General features: G+C 43.0%; 1 protein-coding gene across 4 annotated transcripts in view; it reads left to right on the top strand.

Annotated features, from left to right (window-relative positions):
* DENND6B (DENN domain containing 6B) overlaps positions 1–17,434 on the top strand; it is a 52,304-nt gene that overhangs the window by 769 nt on the left and 34,101 nt on the right. For 2 of the 4 annotated variants that reach the window (XM_069979655.1, XM_069979645.1), the window contains exons 2-6: positions 6,458–6,496; positions 7,916–7,958; positions 8,176–8,285; positions 13,573–13,653; positions 14,127–14,232. In XM_069979655.1, the coding sequence (XP_069835756.1) occupies positions 8,208–8,285; positions 13,573–13,653; positions 14,127–14,232 (265 nt within the window). In that variant the 5' untranslated portion in view covers positions 6,458–6,496; positions 7,916–7,958; positions 8,176–8,207. Of the gene's footprint in view, positions 1–5,846; positions 6,214–6,457; positions 6,497–7,915; positions 7,959–8,175; positions 8,286–13,572; positions 13,654–14,126; positions 14,233–17,434 lie in introns of those variants that run through there. The other 2 variants (XM_069979630.1, XM_069979639.1) reach the window with 2 other exon arrangements.

Raw genomic sequence — 17,434 nt, 5'->3', positions numbered from 1 at the left:
CAGAGATGCAGAGGCATACCTTTCTTAGGCCATGTGCACACTATGTATAACACCGGCCATTCTGTGACCCAGCCGGATCACAGGACGGCCCGTGTTACTGAAGATCATCCCGCCCTGGACCAGCCGGATGATTTCTGCTGAATTCAGATGCGGAGTTGCACGCTCTATTGAACTGACAGGTTCTCTGCAGCCGCTATTTAATGAATAGCGGCCGCAGAAAACTGATATGTTAGTTTTTCTTGCGGCTGGATGGAATCCCAGCCAGAGCGTATACTATGTGTATATACTCTGGCCAGGATTTTATTCATTACAATAGAACGTATGCTTTGTATAAATCATGGCCGTTGTTGCAAATTGCAACAATGACTGTGACTTATACAAAAGATACGTTGTGTGAACATGGCCTTAGGGGGCATTCACACATCTGCAAATTTGTGGACGTTACGGACAGGGAAGGAATGTCATGGAATGTCCTCACTACAGTGCTGGGGCGATTCAAAGAGTTTCCCCGCTGCCGGTATGATACTGACACTGGCGGGGAATAAATCTATGACATTACTTCCCCATCCGTATTGTCCGCAAGTTTGCAGACGTGAATGACCCCTTAGTAATACGTCCAGGTAAATAGGACGCAGGGCTTCATTTAACACTGGCTTATGAACACACCAGACCTGATAAATATCCCCCTGTGTGAACCTACTCTTGTCTCTTCTTTACTTCTGGCTAACCAACCACATACAGGATTACAACTAGGGGGCAATGGAAGAAAGTTACCTTGAAGATGCTAGAGCTGTGGAAACTAAACAATATGACATGTTTATTACCCATTGCAACATTGCCCCATTTTTCATTTTAGATTTATTAGAACAATAAAAAATAATCAGGTTGTGGAGGTGTACCTGGCCTTTATCAATTGGTAAACTATACCAATGGAACCAGACTTCAGAAAAAATTGCAAAAAACAAGTATCTCTGTCTCAATCCAAGTCTCTACGCGTTTCACCCAGATATATCCCTGGGATCATCAGGAGACCTTCACAAAACACAGTGGTTACTGTTTAGAGATTATATAGAATTGGTGTGTTTAAATAAATAGAAAAATCAAATGAATATAGAAAAGGGTAGGAGACAAGTGGGGGTATATATAGTGTGTGTACTCTGTGCGTGCGTCAGGTGTTCATTCTGGCACCAGAATCACCATCCTGGGCATGCTGGGGGTAGTGAGTAATCCTTGTGGGGATGAGTGCACCATATCTGCACTGTGACTTTCTATCATGATGGCTGTCTTGGCAAACACTGTCAGTATATATGCTTCATGCACTTGCCAGTTTCTGTGATTGTACCTGCTGTATGAGACCTTTTTCATCTTCCAGGATTGGATGTTCCTCTAGTACTTGGCAGACATAGCTAGTATATGCATGGTTGCCATAGATTATCATAGAGGTTATGTATGTTATCATATTTACATGTGGCTTGTGACATCATAGGATACTGGCATCTAACCTGAACCCCAAAGGACTGTCTCTGAGGGTCATTGCTATTCCTATTTGTCATACATACAGTTTCTGACGTGTTATACTGCAGCCATAAAAGTGTACTCCTGATTGTGTGTGGTTTGTCTGTGTCTTGGGGTTGTCCTGACCTGTCGCTCCAAGTGCTTATCGTAGGCCGGGCCAGGTTGAACATCCTACCCTTTTCTATATTCATTTGATTTTTCTATTTATTTAAACACAACAATTCTATATAATCTCTAAACAGTAACCACTGTGTTTTGTGAAGGTCTCCTGATGATCCCAGGGATATATCTGGGTGAAACGCGTAGAGACTTGGATTGAGACAGAGATACTTGTTTATCTCAATTTTTTCTGAAGTCTGGTTTTATCCTTATATATCTGGGCTAATCTATCCCTAAGTATACCAGTCTATCAGAGGGTCAACACCCTAGATCTGTTGTAAAGTGCCTATTTCATATGTGTAGAACACTTGTTTTAATAGATTTTTTACTTTTAATGCATATCTAATAAAAGTTAGATTTTATACGTGATTCTGCAATAACTGCATCACCTGCCGAACGGACCCCAGGACAGATCTTGGATTAAAAGCAGCTATCCGTAGGTACAAGTGGTTTGGGGGGGGGACAGATTGTGGGTACAGAGTCGCTTTAAAGAGGTTTTCCCAAGAACAACATATCTGGATGTCTCAGAATGCTGAGACACCCACAATCTTTAGACATAGCCAGGAGAAGTACACAGGTGTAAGCTTTACAGCCTGGCTGACCACTTGATCCTACTTATTGTAGGAGATGGGCTTCATTATAATTTTTTTGAGCCCTTCTACCACAGTGAGTCAGTCCAGTGATGAGCCAGGGAGTAAAGCGCACAGCCATGTGCTTCGCCTGGCTATATCTAACGATTTATGAAATGCTTTAAATCAGATATTGCTGGGATTGCATAAAAAAAGAAAAAACTATGCTTGTCTACTCGCTGCTCCATCACTGGTCCCTTGCAGCTCCTGTTCAGCTTCTTCTGGTCCTCCAGTCTTCCTCTCTTTCTGCTTCAAAGATAAGAGGCCAGAGCAGGACCTATCCACCGACCAATTGACTATTGATTGACTAAACATAGGGGTAAATATATCTAATTTACTTGTAGCCCCTGCAATATCTGATTTTAAAACAAAATTGTTCTAAATAGAAAGTGTTCTATATTATGCCTTTTGCCTTTAGAGCATTTAGGAAAGGCCAATGTATAACTGCTGTAGGATGCTTTCCAGACATAACCTACTAGGTGCTACAGCATTGTAACATGTATGGATCTCTTCTGGGCAGTGATTTTAATTGATTTGTTACCTTGTATTAATAAAGGTCATTTAGTTATTCCTATTCACAAACGTTTGGTACATAGAGGGCTCTCTATTATGACACCTTTGAGTGTACTTATTGTTAATTAATAAATTTACCACCGTCATATATTTTCATTGGCGCCATTTTAAAGGAGAAGTCCGGCCAAAATTATTTTTTTATATGTTATTACTTATGAAAAGTTATACAATTTCCTAATGTACATTAATTATGGGAAATGCTCATATACTGCTATTTCCCTTAATTTAGTGTATCAGGAAGTGTTAGAATTCTCTCAGATCCAGTGACGTCACGACGAAAGGTGTAATTCCTATGGAGTGTCCAGCAGGTGGCGCTCTTTATATAGAAGTCAATGAGTACCATTGACTTCTATATATAGTGCGCCCCTGCTGGACACTCTATAGGAATTACAGTGTATGTAATGTAATGTTATGCACTGTACTTTTAGGTCCTTGCTCCCCAAAGTATCCCATAAATGTATTCAATGAATAGATTTGCTGGGCACCGAGCAGGGAGGGAGAGAGGTGCAATCTACCTCCCCCCTCCCTGCTCGGTGCTGGGAACATATACAAAGTACTACTCCCCCATTATCTGCAGATAATTGGGGAGTAGTACCTGTGCTATCCCTATCACCGCCGCCGCCGCTCACACAGGGGCTGCCTCTGACTGCCGCTTACTACCACCCACCCGCCCGCGCCGCTACTCACTATCCAGCCGGCCGCTCACTCCCACCCGCCCGCGCCGCTACTCACTATCCAGCAGGCCGCTCACTCACTCCCACCCGCCCGCGCCGCTACTCACTATCCAGCCGGCCGCTCACTCACTCCCACCCGCCCGCGCCGCTACTCACTATCCGGCCGGCCGCGCCGCTCCTCACTATCCCTGACTGCTGACTGCCGCCCGCACGCCCCGTTCCTCACCGCTCCTTACACTATCTGGCCGGCCGCCGTGCTCTGCTCATGCATGACGGCCGCGTCAGCCCGCCCCCACCCCGGCTGGGGACACCAGGAAGTGCCGTGCTCCCGGCCGGGGTGGAGGCGGGCTGACGCGGCCGTCATGCATGAGCAGAGCGCGGCGGCCGGCCAGATAGTGTAAGGAGCGGTGAGGAACGGGGCGTGCGGGCGGCAGTCAGGGATAGTGAGGAGCGGCGCGGCCGGCTGGATAGTAAGTAGCGGCGCAGGCGGGTGGGTGGGAGTGAGCGGCAGTCAGAGGCAGCCCGTGTGAGCGGCGGTGATAGGGATAGCACAGGTACTACTCCCCCATTATCTGCAGATAATGGGGGAGTAGTACTTTGTATATGTTCCCAGCACCGAGCAGGGAGGGGGGAGGTAGATTGCACCTCTCTCCCTCCCTGCTCGGTGCCCAGCAAATCTATTCATTGAATACGTTTATGGGATACTTTGGGGAGCAAGGACTTGCTCCCCAAAGTATTCTATAAATGTATTCATAAAGTCCCCAAAAGTACAGTGCATAACATTACATTACATACACTGTAATTCCTATGGAGTGTCCAGCAGGGGCGCACTATATATAGAAGTCAATGGTACCCATTGACTTCTATATAAAGAGCGCCACCAGCTGGACACTCTATAGGAATTACACCTTTCATCGTGACGTCACTGGATCTGAGAGAATTCTAACACTTCCTGATACACTAAATTAAGGGAAATAGCAGTATATGAGCATTTCCCATAATTAATGTACATTACAAAATTGTATAACTTTTCATAAGTAATAACATATAAAAAAATAATTTTGGCCGGACTTCTCCTTTAAGGCACAACTTATGCCATTTGTAACTGTGGTGCAGGCTAGAGTGGATTTGTACTCTTTTGTACCAATTTGCGCTGGTTTGTGCGCTAAAGTAAAAAGGTGCATTTCTTAAATCAGATGCACTGAACATATACGTACAACCAGAACTATGTGAGTCACCAATTTTTGCACAATGAAGTGAGTGCACAGAAAATTGCAACTTTAACAGCTCAGCTGGTTTTAGCTTCCTGGCTCCATAAAGGGGTTATTGGAAATATGTCAGAAAACTGGTGTTTTATCTGCCTACTAATTACAGATGAGAGGACTTTCTCCAAACTCAAACACTTGGTATTTGATTACTGATGGCTGGAGAAGTTGGATGCAGGAAAACATGGATACAGCCTATGGCCTCCAGAACTCCCTAGGGCGGCCTCCAATTTCTCCAGACGCCAAGAGTCAAATGCCGAGCATTTGGTTAGGAGAAAGTTGCCGAACCCGAACAGTTTGGCAAGTCCTCTCAACACTACCTTCTATGATTTGATGGAGAGCAGTTTGTGAACTCTATCTATAACAATGTATTTTGGTGTTGGTGCAGCTAAGTTTTGGCTTCTTGGCCACTACAACACGAAGAACCAAAGCTGTAAATGACGGCTCCAGGCCATAGGCATCCTCTTGAGCACAGGCAAGATCCCATTAACTCTTTGGTTGCCATGGTTTGTGACTGTTGTGATCAAAGGGGATTCAGCGCTCTGATCAATGACCCAGGAACTGAGGAAATTCTCTGCAGTCAGCCCTGAAGACCTAGGTGGCACACCAGGCCTGTCTGTTCTGTCAGCCCTAGCAGCAGTCGGTGTCATATCATCACTAAGTATACAGGAGTATAATGTATGTTAGTATAAAAAAAGCTGTAAAATAGTAATACATTAATTGAATAGCAAAGAAGTAAACAGTCAACAAAAAAGTCATTATTTACTGTAAAAAAACATTTTATAGATTGTACATTACCTAAAACCAAAAAACCTGCACATATTAGGCATTTAGGAAAAGGCTTTACAAGGAAGGATTCTCTATATGTAAACTGCATAAAATGAGAAATAAATGACACAATAAATGACATGTGCATTAATAAAAGTACCCCATTATCTGGTCACATGATCAGCTATTATTGACCTCTAGCAAAGCAGTAAATCCCATGGATTCCTTAGGATCTGGTTGCCGTGATCCTGTGCTCACATGTGGGGAGATGAGCTCATGGTTTCCTCCATCTGATACAAGGGATGTGCACCGCCTATAGCCTCCGTGACCCGCTCTAGCACAGGCTCTCCGCGTGTATATGTGAGACATCACTGCTGTGATAGGGCCCCCTAGCGGTGGAGCTGTAGTATCCCGCCCAGAGCTGTCACTGTCAGGACCAGGGTGGGTCTCTCACTATGGTAACCCGGCAGGATGCTCGGCGCTGAGTGGGCTGGAGAGGGGGCGCAGAGAGCAATCATGGAGGGACCCGAGAGCCCGAGAGGAGGCCGCCTGCCCTGGGAGTGCTTCTCAGCATGGCTGGACGGGGTGTGCGTTGTTACCTTCGATCTGGAGCTCGGCCAGGCCATGGAGGTAACATGAGAGCGGGGGACATGGACCATAGTCTTCCTATTACACGAGCACTGATTGGCATGTGTATCGGGCCTGGGCAGTGTGAGTGGAATAGGTGGGCAGGGGCCTGCACGGAGCTGCAGGAAAGATGGAGGCTGCCTCCGGATACAGGCTGTGTGCAGGGCTGCTGATAGGGAGCCCACAGCTGGGGACTACAAGTACCAGCAAGAGAACTACTGGTAACACTATTCTCTCTTCTTTCCAGCTGGTGTATCCCCACAACACCCAGATCACAGAAAAAGAGGTAAGCATTGCTGTGACCCATCTAGGTATAGACCAAAAGCCACAGCTTGCCACAATACTCACAATTATACATAGAAATGTACCCAGCCGAAATAATAGTTTAATATAAAAATATGTTTAATGGACTTCTGGTCAGTCATTTGCTTGGATCATAATATTGTCCAGATGTTCTTTCTGAAATGGCTGATAACAGGGAACACATATCATTCTACTCTAACTACATGTAATATATGGGAAATGTCACCCCTGTTGTAAATGAGAAGAACAGTAAAATGCTTCACGTTCATTTAAAAGAATAAAATGGCAGGCCCTGTGGTTTAGACAGCACATCGAACTACTAACATTTTTAGGGCCGTGTTCACGCACAGTGAGAAAATCGGCCGTTAATTGACACTGCTGCTCTTTGCAGTGTCAAACAACGTCCGATGTCTCAGATGTTCACATCACTTCATTTTAATTGAAATGCGGGCACATTCAAGTGTGCCCGCACCCCAATTAGCCATAGAGCACAATGTAAAGTACGTCCGGGAGTTGTACTTTACATTGTGTGCACAGGCTAACTTGTGCAGCTGCTGTTCAATGAATAGCAGCTGCACAAAATAGATATGTCAGTAATTTTGTGTGGCCGCAGAGAAACCATGCCATAGTGTATACAGTGGGGGACATTTATGAAGTCCGGTGTTTCTTACGCCGGGCTTACAAATGTCCCCGCAGCTCTGGAGCTCAGGGGATTTATGTAGAGGCGCATTGCCTATACATAAATCCCGATCGCACGGAGCCCGTCCGTGTGAAAATTTTGAAACCTACAACAGCTCAGAGCTGGCGTAGGTTTCAGTATAATTTTTCCATGGAAAAATGATAAATGCAGCGCACGCAGAGGCTATGCCCCCTCTGCATGTTGCCGCACCCCCATAATGCCCCCTCTCCGCCCCACTGGTGAAGGTGGCGCAGATGGGGCAAATGTGAAAAAAGAATTCACAAAATTACCATTTGCGAATATTTTTACGCTGATCTGCCCCATCTGTGCCTAAAAAAAGGCATTTACGCTTTTTCATACATGTCCCCAGTGTGTATACACTACAGCTGTGGTTCCATAGGCTGTAATGTAATCAGCCGCTGTAACCTGCAACAACGCCCATTGTTTAATGATAAAATACTTAGTGTGAACATGACCTTAACATGTATATGAAACACACCCAATCTTTTCAAGAAGTGCTGCAGCATCTAAGGTGTGGAATTAGGTTACTTTGCAAAAGAGTTTTGTACAACACTTGCAGCTGCTCAAGAACTTATTTTTAAAAGGACGAGGAGCTAAAAATTTGCCACTAATGTATATTGTTTATATAGCCTTTATGGTCAGCTATCAGATCGTGATGTCTATCTTATGCTAAAAACCTTTCCCTTTTTTTGTGTGTTTCAGAAAACCAGTATCTGCTATCTGTCCTTCCCAGACTCTTATTCAGGTAGGCAGACCTTTCTTTTCAGGACACAGTCAACTAAAGGACACTAAAATTATATATAGTAATTAAGAATAAAAAAAAAATACCCTGACCCCCCACCCCTTCCCACTGTCCCCACCCCTTACTGTCCCACCTTTTTACACACGTTAGTTACTGCATAACCCCTACATTACAGAAAGCAATGTGCTGCCATTTACTTATAACAGTATTCCTGCTACAGGTTGTCTTGGTGATACACAGTTCACATTTCGTATGCGTCGCTCAGCAGGACATAGAAATTCCCTTCATGATGTTGAGAAATATAATCTGGAAGCTCCTGTTACTCTGCAGGTGAGCTCAGTTATTGACCATACCCAGCCAGATATGATATAACCATATAATGCAGCTAATATTGGTGAGGCCATGTTCACACTGGTGGTAATTTCTTTTACCGCCAAATAACTCTGCCGTACTTCATGGTATAAAAACCACAGAAAGCTGATAAACCCATTATATGTCATATAATCTATTAGGAAAGGTTACAAAATGAATCAAAACAGATCTGGAAACATGTATGCCAGTGGGAACAGAGCCTAAGGATGTATTGCCTCTTAATATGTTACTTACACTGTCACCCCCTTTTTGCATTCTAATGTCTCTACACTGGTGTAACGGGTAAATTTAGCAGTTTTCATACCTTATTTTATGTAAAAAAAAATAGGGGGCCTGCACTACCGAATAGTAGGAAAGTAGGGTGCTTCCTAAGACAAAACCAATATGCATAAACCACTAAGAGAACAGAGATATGTCATATATAGGAGCACACCGACAAAATATAGAGAAAATACCATTGGCCCCACCTCTCCGTGATGTCAAGTGCACATAGGCCCCTTGACGCCCATTGGTATGGGCCGACCTAGAGTGGGTGGGGCCTAGACCTTTAGGCTAGCCTGTTCCAATGGTCGACGAGGGGCAGGTCCTATGTGCCTATGATGTCATGGAGGGGTGGGGGCCTATGGAGGTGCAGTGGGCGGAGCAAAGTGTTGCTGCTGTCCTGAAGCCCCACCCACGACAATCTGCAGTTGATAAAACATCACTTTTTACTTGAACAAGCACCATGATGTATGATATAAAATAAGGTATGACAACTGCTAAATTTACCCTTTACACCTGTGTATAGAAGTCAGAATGCAAAAAGGGTGTGACAGTATCACTTTAACTGTCATTTGTAATAACTGTTGATCCGACTCTTTAGTTTTATAGACTATAATGTAGCAAAAGAGGTTGATTTTATTGACAGTGCGCCTCCTGGGCTGTATCTGAGGATCTCATGTTTGATGACATGAGCGAATCTGCCAAAAGTTCAGGCTCTGACAAACCTGAATGCTCAGCATTTGAATCCCGCTGCCTGGAGCAGGTGGATGCAGCCCGAGGACTGTCCGAAAAATATGAATATAGCCATGGACCATAGGCTGTATCCCATCCATGTTTTCCAGGCAGTTCTCAGGTTGCATTCACCTTCTCCAGGCAAATTGATTTAAATTCCAATCTTTGTGTTCATGCTTTCGGCAGGTTCACTCATCTTTAATCAAAAGTTATTACAAATGGCAGGAATGGTTTAGATGTAATTGTAAATGGTATAGTCTAACCTACAGTAAACATCCTAAAACCATGTTATTCATTTAACACGCCATCTTCACCTTATCCATGTGTTAACGTACATACCGTTTACTGCCGTCCTTACAGAGGGATAGTCAAAGATCGTGGATCCACAGCTCCATAAAAGTTATAGACTTTATTGAAGGTACATTAAAAACTTCACACAATTAAAAGTGCGCCGACGCGTTGCGGAGGCTCCCCTCCTTAATCATGGCTGAATCAAACAATACAATGAGAGATTTTATCTTGTGAAATGTACCTCCCCCAGTCAGACACTCCCACCTCTGTGGGTAGTGCTGGTGAGGAAACCACATGACTCACATAACAAGTGGCTAAAGGGAATGCAAAAAACATGAACACCCGAAAAAGTTAATGTATATAAAATAAATCTGTTTTAAGGTTCATGCCCATTGGGAATCTCGTTGCTAGGTTTAAAATCCAAAAAGCTTCCCTTTTTCTGAGTAAATGTGTCCAATCCCCCCCCTCCGGGTTTTATGCACCTTCTCAATAACACTAACCTTCAGGCCCTCTGTCTCTCCATTATGGGTCTCTAGAAAGTGTCTCGTAAGACCTGACATGGCTTTTTTCTTAATACCTATGTTTATCTGAGTACGGATATCCGAGAGGTGTTCACTAAAGCGAGTTTTAGCTTTTCTAATAGTTGATCCTATATATTGGACACTACACTTAGTGCATTCTGCTAGGTATATCACATGCGCTGTGCGGAAACATCGGCCGAGGGGATCGCACAACGAGTCGGTGGAGATAACCTCGAAAACTGAGACGAGCGATGTCTATAACCTCTCTGCAGGTATTCTATCAGAGAACCAACTAAAGGTACTGTCGAGAGGTCTTAATTTTGTGCCTACTAAGACATTTGATTTATATGCTACCTTGCAGGATGTTAACAAATTTGTGAGGTTACTCACGGTAAAGAGACATTTTTTGAACATGGATGAGGAGGTGGACTCAAATATATATAATCAGGATACTAATGTGAATGCAGCCCTGAATGACATTGGTTTAAATGAAATTCCATTAAATATATTTTTTGATGAACAGGTTTCTATACAAACATTGTTGGACCTACAGGGGGATGGAAATATGGGGGGTAACACAATTAAAGATACAGCTATAAGACGGATCCCTAATCCCAATTTCTATCCACTTAACTCTAGGGTCCCCATTATGGATATTTTTCAAACTAAAATTGAGGAGGAACTTACCGCTTTATCCAACCAAGCACATAATAATAAAAGTAAAAATAATTTGACTAGAGGGGAAAAACAGGCGCTTAAAGAACTAGCTGCTAATTCACATTTGGTAATACGCCCATCCGATAAAGGAGGTGCGATTGTGGTTTTAGATAGAGATCTGTATGTGAGGGAAGTGATGACTATTTTACAGGACCATAACACGTACCGGCCGCTTTCTTCTGACCCCACAAAAATAGTGACGAAAAAACTTACAGATATCCTTGATACAGGTGTAGAGGGGGGTTTTCTTACTGAAAAACAGCGGGAATACCTATTGCCAGAGTATCCTAGAATACCGGTTTTCCACGCCCTACCCAAAATCTATAAGGGAATCTTCCCCCCCCCCTCTACGCCCAATTGTATCAGGTATCGGGTCCCTACAAGAACGGTTGTGTACATGGCTAGATGACTTATTACAGCCGTTAGCCAAGAGGGGCATAGGATATATAAGAGATAGCAAAAGCCTGTTGGCTAATTTAAATACATTACCACCAGTTGAAGACGCATCATGGTTGTCCTGTGATGTGATCGCTCTCTATCCATCAATCCCACACGATACAGCATTGACTGCACTATCATACCATTTACATAAATATAGCAACTACGATGAGTCTTTATGTCAATACATTTTGGATGTTGCATTTTTTCTTCTTTCTCACAATTTTTTCCAATTTGGGGAACAATTTTTTTTTACAGATAAAGGGTTGTCCTATGGGTGCTGCTTTTTCACCATCGCTAGCTAACATATTCATGTCGTACTGGGAGGAGGTCATCTTGTACTGTGCCAACAATCCTTACAAGGGATTTATTAAATGGTACGGCAGGTACCTGGATGACCTCCTCCTAGTGTGGACAGGTGACAAAGAACAAGCAGAAAATTTTGTAAAATATATAAATGGTAATAGGCTAAACTTACGATTTACACATGAATACAACAAAAATACAATAGCTTTTTTGGATATTACTTTAACATTAAAGGAGGATAAAATTATCACCAAACAATATAGGAAACCATGCTCAAGTAATGGGATCCTACACGCACAGAGTCAGCACCCAACTCATGTGATAAAAAACTTGCCAATAGGAGAATTTATCAGGGCTCGTCAGAGCTGTTCAGACGAAGCGACTTACACTCAAACGGTCATAGACCTTACAAATAGGTTGAGATTGAGAGGCTATACAGAATATTATATAAATAGGGCAAGGAAAATAGCAGAGAGTAAGGATAGAACATATCACTTACAGGACAGAGATAAACAACATAAAAAACATTATCACAGCAATATGAAAACCTCTACTCCACTTACTTTTTCAACACCATTCAGTCCTCAGTTTTCACAAATACAACAAATCATAAACAAATATATACCTATGTTGTTCCAAGACAGTCAGTGTGAACGGGTTCTAGCTAGAGGGGTACGATGTGTAGCAAGAAGAGGAGTGACTATAGGTAATATGTTGTCCCCAAGTACACTAAAAAATATTGATGAGTTAGCCGGTTTACAAACCAATTGGCTAAAAACAGTAGGTTTCTATAAATGTGCAACATCCAGATGCCCTATATGCCCTTATGCTAATAAACAGGATGTGTTCATATCATCCAACACGGGTCGAACTTTTAAAATAAAAAATTTCACTAATTGTGACACAGCGCATGTGATAAACCTAGCAGAATGCACTAAGTGTAGTGTCCAATATATAGGATCAACTATTAGAAAAGCTAAAACTCGCTTTAGTGAACACCTCTCGGATATCCGTACTCAGATAAACATAGGTATTAAGAAAAAAGCCATGTCAGGTCTTACGAGACACTTTCTAGAGACCCATAATGGAGAGACAGAGGGCCTGAAGGTTAGTGTTATTGAGAAGGTGCATAAACCCCGGAGGGGGGGGGATTGGACACATTTACTCAGAAAAAGGGAAGCATTTTGGATTTTAAACCTAGCAACGAGATTCCCAATGGGCATGAACCTTGAGGCTGGGTTCACACTATGTATATTTGAGGCTGTATTTGTGAGGCTGTATAGCAACCAAAACCAGGAGTGGATTGAAAACACAGAAAGGCTCTGTTCACATAATGTTGTAATTGAGTGGATGGCCGTCATTTAATGGCAAATTTTTGCTGTTATATTGAAATAATGGCAGTTATTTACCGTTATATGACGGCCATCCACTCAATTTCAACATTGTGTGAACAGAGCCTTTCTGTGTTTTCAATCCACTCCTGGTTTTGGTTGCTATGAGGACCTGACTTGAGGACCAAATACTGCCTGAAGTATACAGTGTGTGAACCCAGCCTAAAACAGATTTATTTTATATACATTAACTTTTTCGGGTGTTCATGTTTTTTGCATTCCCTTTAGCCACTTGTTATGTGAGTCATGTGGTTTCCTCACCAGCACTACCCACGGAGGTGGGAGTGTCTGACTGGGGGAGGTACATTTCACAAGATAAAATCTCTCATTGTATTGTTTGATTCAGCCATGATTAAGGAGGGGAGCCTCCGCAACGCGTCGGCGCACTTTTAATTGTGTGAAGTTTTTAATGTACCTTCAATAAAGTCTATAACTTTTATGGAGCTGTGGATCCACGATCTTTGACTATATTTGAATACGGAGCACGGCCCGCTCTATTATTCCACGTGCTCCCAACAGGAGAACTGCACAAAGATAAGAACAGCTGAGAAAGGGTGAGCTGAAAATTTGTTTGATTTTGACTTACAGAGGGATACTGCCCATTACTTTGGGTATGTATACTTCCGACAGGTGAGAGACAGCTCTGTGAAGAGAGGATACTTTCAGAAGGTGAGTAGTTATCTTTTCAATAATGTTAATTGGCAAACAGACATTAACAAAACTGACATGAGTATTATAGAGGTTTAGAATCTTTTTTCTACGTTTATGGATAAATCTGTAGGCATACTTGGGCTGACCTGCACACTGTGTGACTACTTCTGCAGGCTCATCATGTAAGCTTTGCAGTTGTATGGATGAAACCGCTGCACAGACCCTGTTTGCTCTTGCAACAGAAATTAAAGAAGGGTAGGATAAGGGGTATTTACAGTAGAAAAGATTATTTGCAAAGCAAAATTTACAACATATTTCAAATACAGTATTATAATCTTTTCAGCTATGCAAGTCCATAGTTCTTTCAACCATTCCATACTACTAGGGAATCTGGTTTTGCATTGCATACCATTTCTATGTAATGAACAGCTTCTTACATGCAATAAGTACCTGTCAAATTGCCTGAAACATATTTGTCTGCTTCCTTTCAGTCTCTAGTTCTTCTCTCCAGCTTACCTTACAACAACTTGTTTCACACACTCCTGCAACTCATAGCACCAGAATATTTTAATAAGTTGGAGCCCTGTCTTGAAGCTGGTAAGAATGTGAATAGAGAAATGTTATGGGGTTATGGGGTGAATTTTATAAATTCATGTGTCTCTTTTCTATAACCTCTTTGTAGAAACACTCATCAGATAAATATTTTTATCTAGCCACTTTACCTTTAAAAACCTGATTGCATATTTAAACAGACTGCCAGAATTTGCTAAGACTGGTATTTCATAAACTAGTTTTAAAGGGGTGTTCCACCTAAAAGCTAAAAAATGAAATGCTCCCAAACCTAGCTTATCACTAGCTTACTCACTAAGCCCCCCCTGAGTATTTTAAGCCATCTCCTGTCTTGCTAGTTGCTGTCGTTCCTGAGTTACAGGTTTTTCTAAAAGTCAGTCTATATACAAGATGGAGACGGCCAGGAAACTACATCTCCCAGCATGTATTGCAACACAGAGCTAACTGACAAGTATCTGCCTCATCTTGTAGCATCTGCCCATTGCTATCTCAATCTGCTTCTGTTTTAGGCTGGGTTCACACTATGTTTTTTTTCATACATTTTTTCATATGTTTTTGCAAAAAAAGGATGAAGAATGGATACATTTGTGTGAACTCATTTTAATCCGTTTTTCCATTCACTTCCATTACAAATAAAAGGATCAAAACCCATCTGTTTTTATTTCTTAACATGTACAAAAATGTAGCTGACCTTATTTTTGTGTACGTTAAAAAAAAAGAAGGGTTTTGTTCCCCCTACCCACTTGGTGCACACAGCATAGATTGGCACAACCCAAGGGGTTTGCACAAGAAAATCTTGCAACAGCTTGCCAAACAGTTTTTTTTTTCACAATAGTTGTAAGCAATACTTTTAGCTCAGTTATGCAGATCACTGTAAAATTACACTCTTTCCTTTTAATATGACATTAACACTGCATGAATTGTTATAAAGCAGCCTATGGGCAGAGACACAACGACGAGTGTGAACACAGCCTAAAGTCTGAAAGGTGCAGCGCATGATATTTCTAGTGATAGATCCATCTTGCCAATGGGATGAGTTAGGTGGGGATGCAGACTGCTAGGAGGAGTAGTGGAGGGAGCAGGAACTGTTGACACTCCCTGAACCAGGAAGTGTTGGTGTATAGTGAGCAGTGTTAGCTGCCATAATGAGGAGATAAAAGGAAGCAGCAAAAACACAAGGTATTAAAATATCTTTAAGCATATATCACCATTTTGTAGAACTTTTATAACTACTTATAGGCGTTACCCGGCATTTTATATAAAGAGACTCTGTTGCAAAACATAATAAACATCTTATGCCTCTCCACGCTCCCCCTGTGTCCTGATGCATCTCCAGGTTGTCCCCACTGACTGCAGCCATCACCACTTCTGGGACAGATTCATCTCAGGAGTGACAGCCCGCTGAACCAATCACTGACTGCAGTGCTGTCCCATCTCAGTCAGTGATTGGCTAAAGACCCTATTTCACGGGTCGTCTAGAGGTGCTCCTCGCTGCCGCCGCTATTCAACGTGTCGGCAGTGAGCGGGTGAGTGCGGGAGGGGCGGCGGAGAGCTGAGGGGGGGCTGCCCGGGTGATCGCTGATCGTCCGGGCAGCCCATAGCATACAGCAGCGTCTGCTGCCGATGCTCCTATTCAACAGATCGACGGCAGCAGATCGTTGCTGTATCAGTCGCTTGTTTTTCAACATGTTGAAAAACAAGCGACTGCAATGATCAGCCGATGTCTGCTGATCATTGCACTCTATTCCACGGGACGGTTATCGTCCGTAGCGGCCGATATCGGCCAAATGCGGACGAAAATCGTTTTGTGGAATAGGGCCTTAAGACGGCTGTCACACCCGAGACGAGTTTGTTTCAGAAGTAGAGGCATCAGCAGAGACAATGGAAACACCGTAATATGACACCAGGGGAGCTCAGAGGGGTAAAGCCCCTATTCCACGGGTCGTTTAAAGGAGCAATATCGTTCGTATTTGGCCGATATCGGCCGCTACGAACGATATTCATCCCGTGGAATAGAGTGCAACGATCAGCCGACATCGTTCATGTCGGCTGATCGTTGCAGTCGCTTGTTTTTCAACATGTTGAAAAATAAGCGACTGATATAGCAGCGATCTGCTGCCGTCGCTCCGTTGAATAGGAGCGTCGGCAGCAGATGCTGCTATATCCTATGGGCTGCCCGGACGATCAGCGATCCTCCGAGCAGCCCCTCCCGCACTCACCCGCTCGCTGCAGCCGCGTTGAATAGCGGTGGCAGCGAGCGGGGAACGAGGAGCAAACGAGCGCTAATAGCGCTCGTTTGCTCCTCCAAACGACTCGTGGAATAGGGGCATAAGCAGTAAGATGTTTATTATGTTTTCCAACAGGGCAGCATTGTATAAATAATTTTCTAATGCCGCATAACCCCTTAAACCCCTAGACGACCCTGGACGTACAGTTACGTCATAGGTGTCTGTCACCAGACAGCCCTGGCCGTAACTGTATGTCCTGGGTCTCTAAGGAGCTATGAAGAGCACTCCGGAGTGGAACGCGCTTCATAGCTGTTTAGCAGCCGGGCCTTCACCGTTAATAACAGGCTGCAGTGATCACGCTGCAGCCTTTAATTAACCCCTTAAATGCTGTGATCTTGGCGCGATTGCGGTATTTAAGTGTAAGTTACAGGAGCAGCTCCTGTCACTTACCGATCGGGTCACAGTGCGGGGGTCCCAATTACTGTGCCGGACCGCCGTAGGTCTCTTACCTTCCTCCGTGCGGTCTGATCGTCGCTCTGCTGATTGAGTCTGCCACAGGCAGGCTCCATCAGCAGAGCGCCTATAACACTGATCAATGCTATGCCTATGCCATAGCATTGTACAGTGAATGCAATCTGATGATTGCATGTAAAAGTTCCTACAGGGGGACCTAAAATGTGTACAAAAAAAAAGTTAAAAAAAAATACCCTAAAGCCCCTCCTCCAATAAAAATTTAAATTACCGCCCTATTCCATTTTATAAATAAAACATATAGAATAATTAAATAAATAAACATTATATTATTATTATATTATATTATATATTATTATATTATATTATTATATTATATATATGCCGTAGCGTGCGTAATTGTCCGATCTATTAATATATAACAATCGTCATCGCAAATGGTGAACATTGTAAACGAAAAGAGGGAAAAAAGTGCTGGGATTGCAGAATTTTTGTTACCATGATATATAAAAAAAATTAATAAAAAGTGA

Source organism: Dendropsophus ebraccatus, chromosome 1, assembly GCF_027789765.1.
Source record: "Dendropsophus ebraccatus isolate aDenEbr1 chromosome 1, aDenEbr1.pat, whole genome shotgun sequence".
Taxonomy (NCBI): Eukaryota; Metazoa; Chordata; class Amphibia; order Anura; family Hylidae; genus Dendropsophus; species Dendropsophus ebraccatus.
Note: the sequence above shows the minus strand (reverse complement) of the source record. Positions and strands in the feature narration are given on the sequence as shown.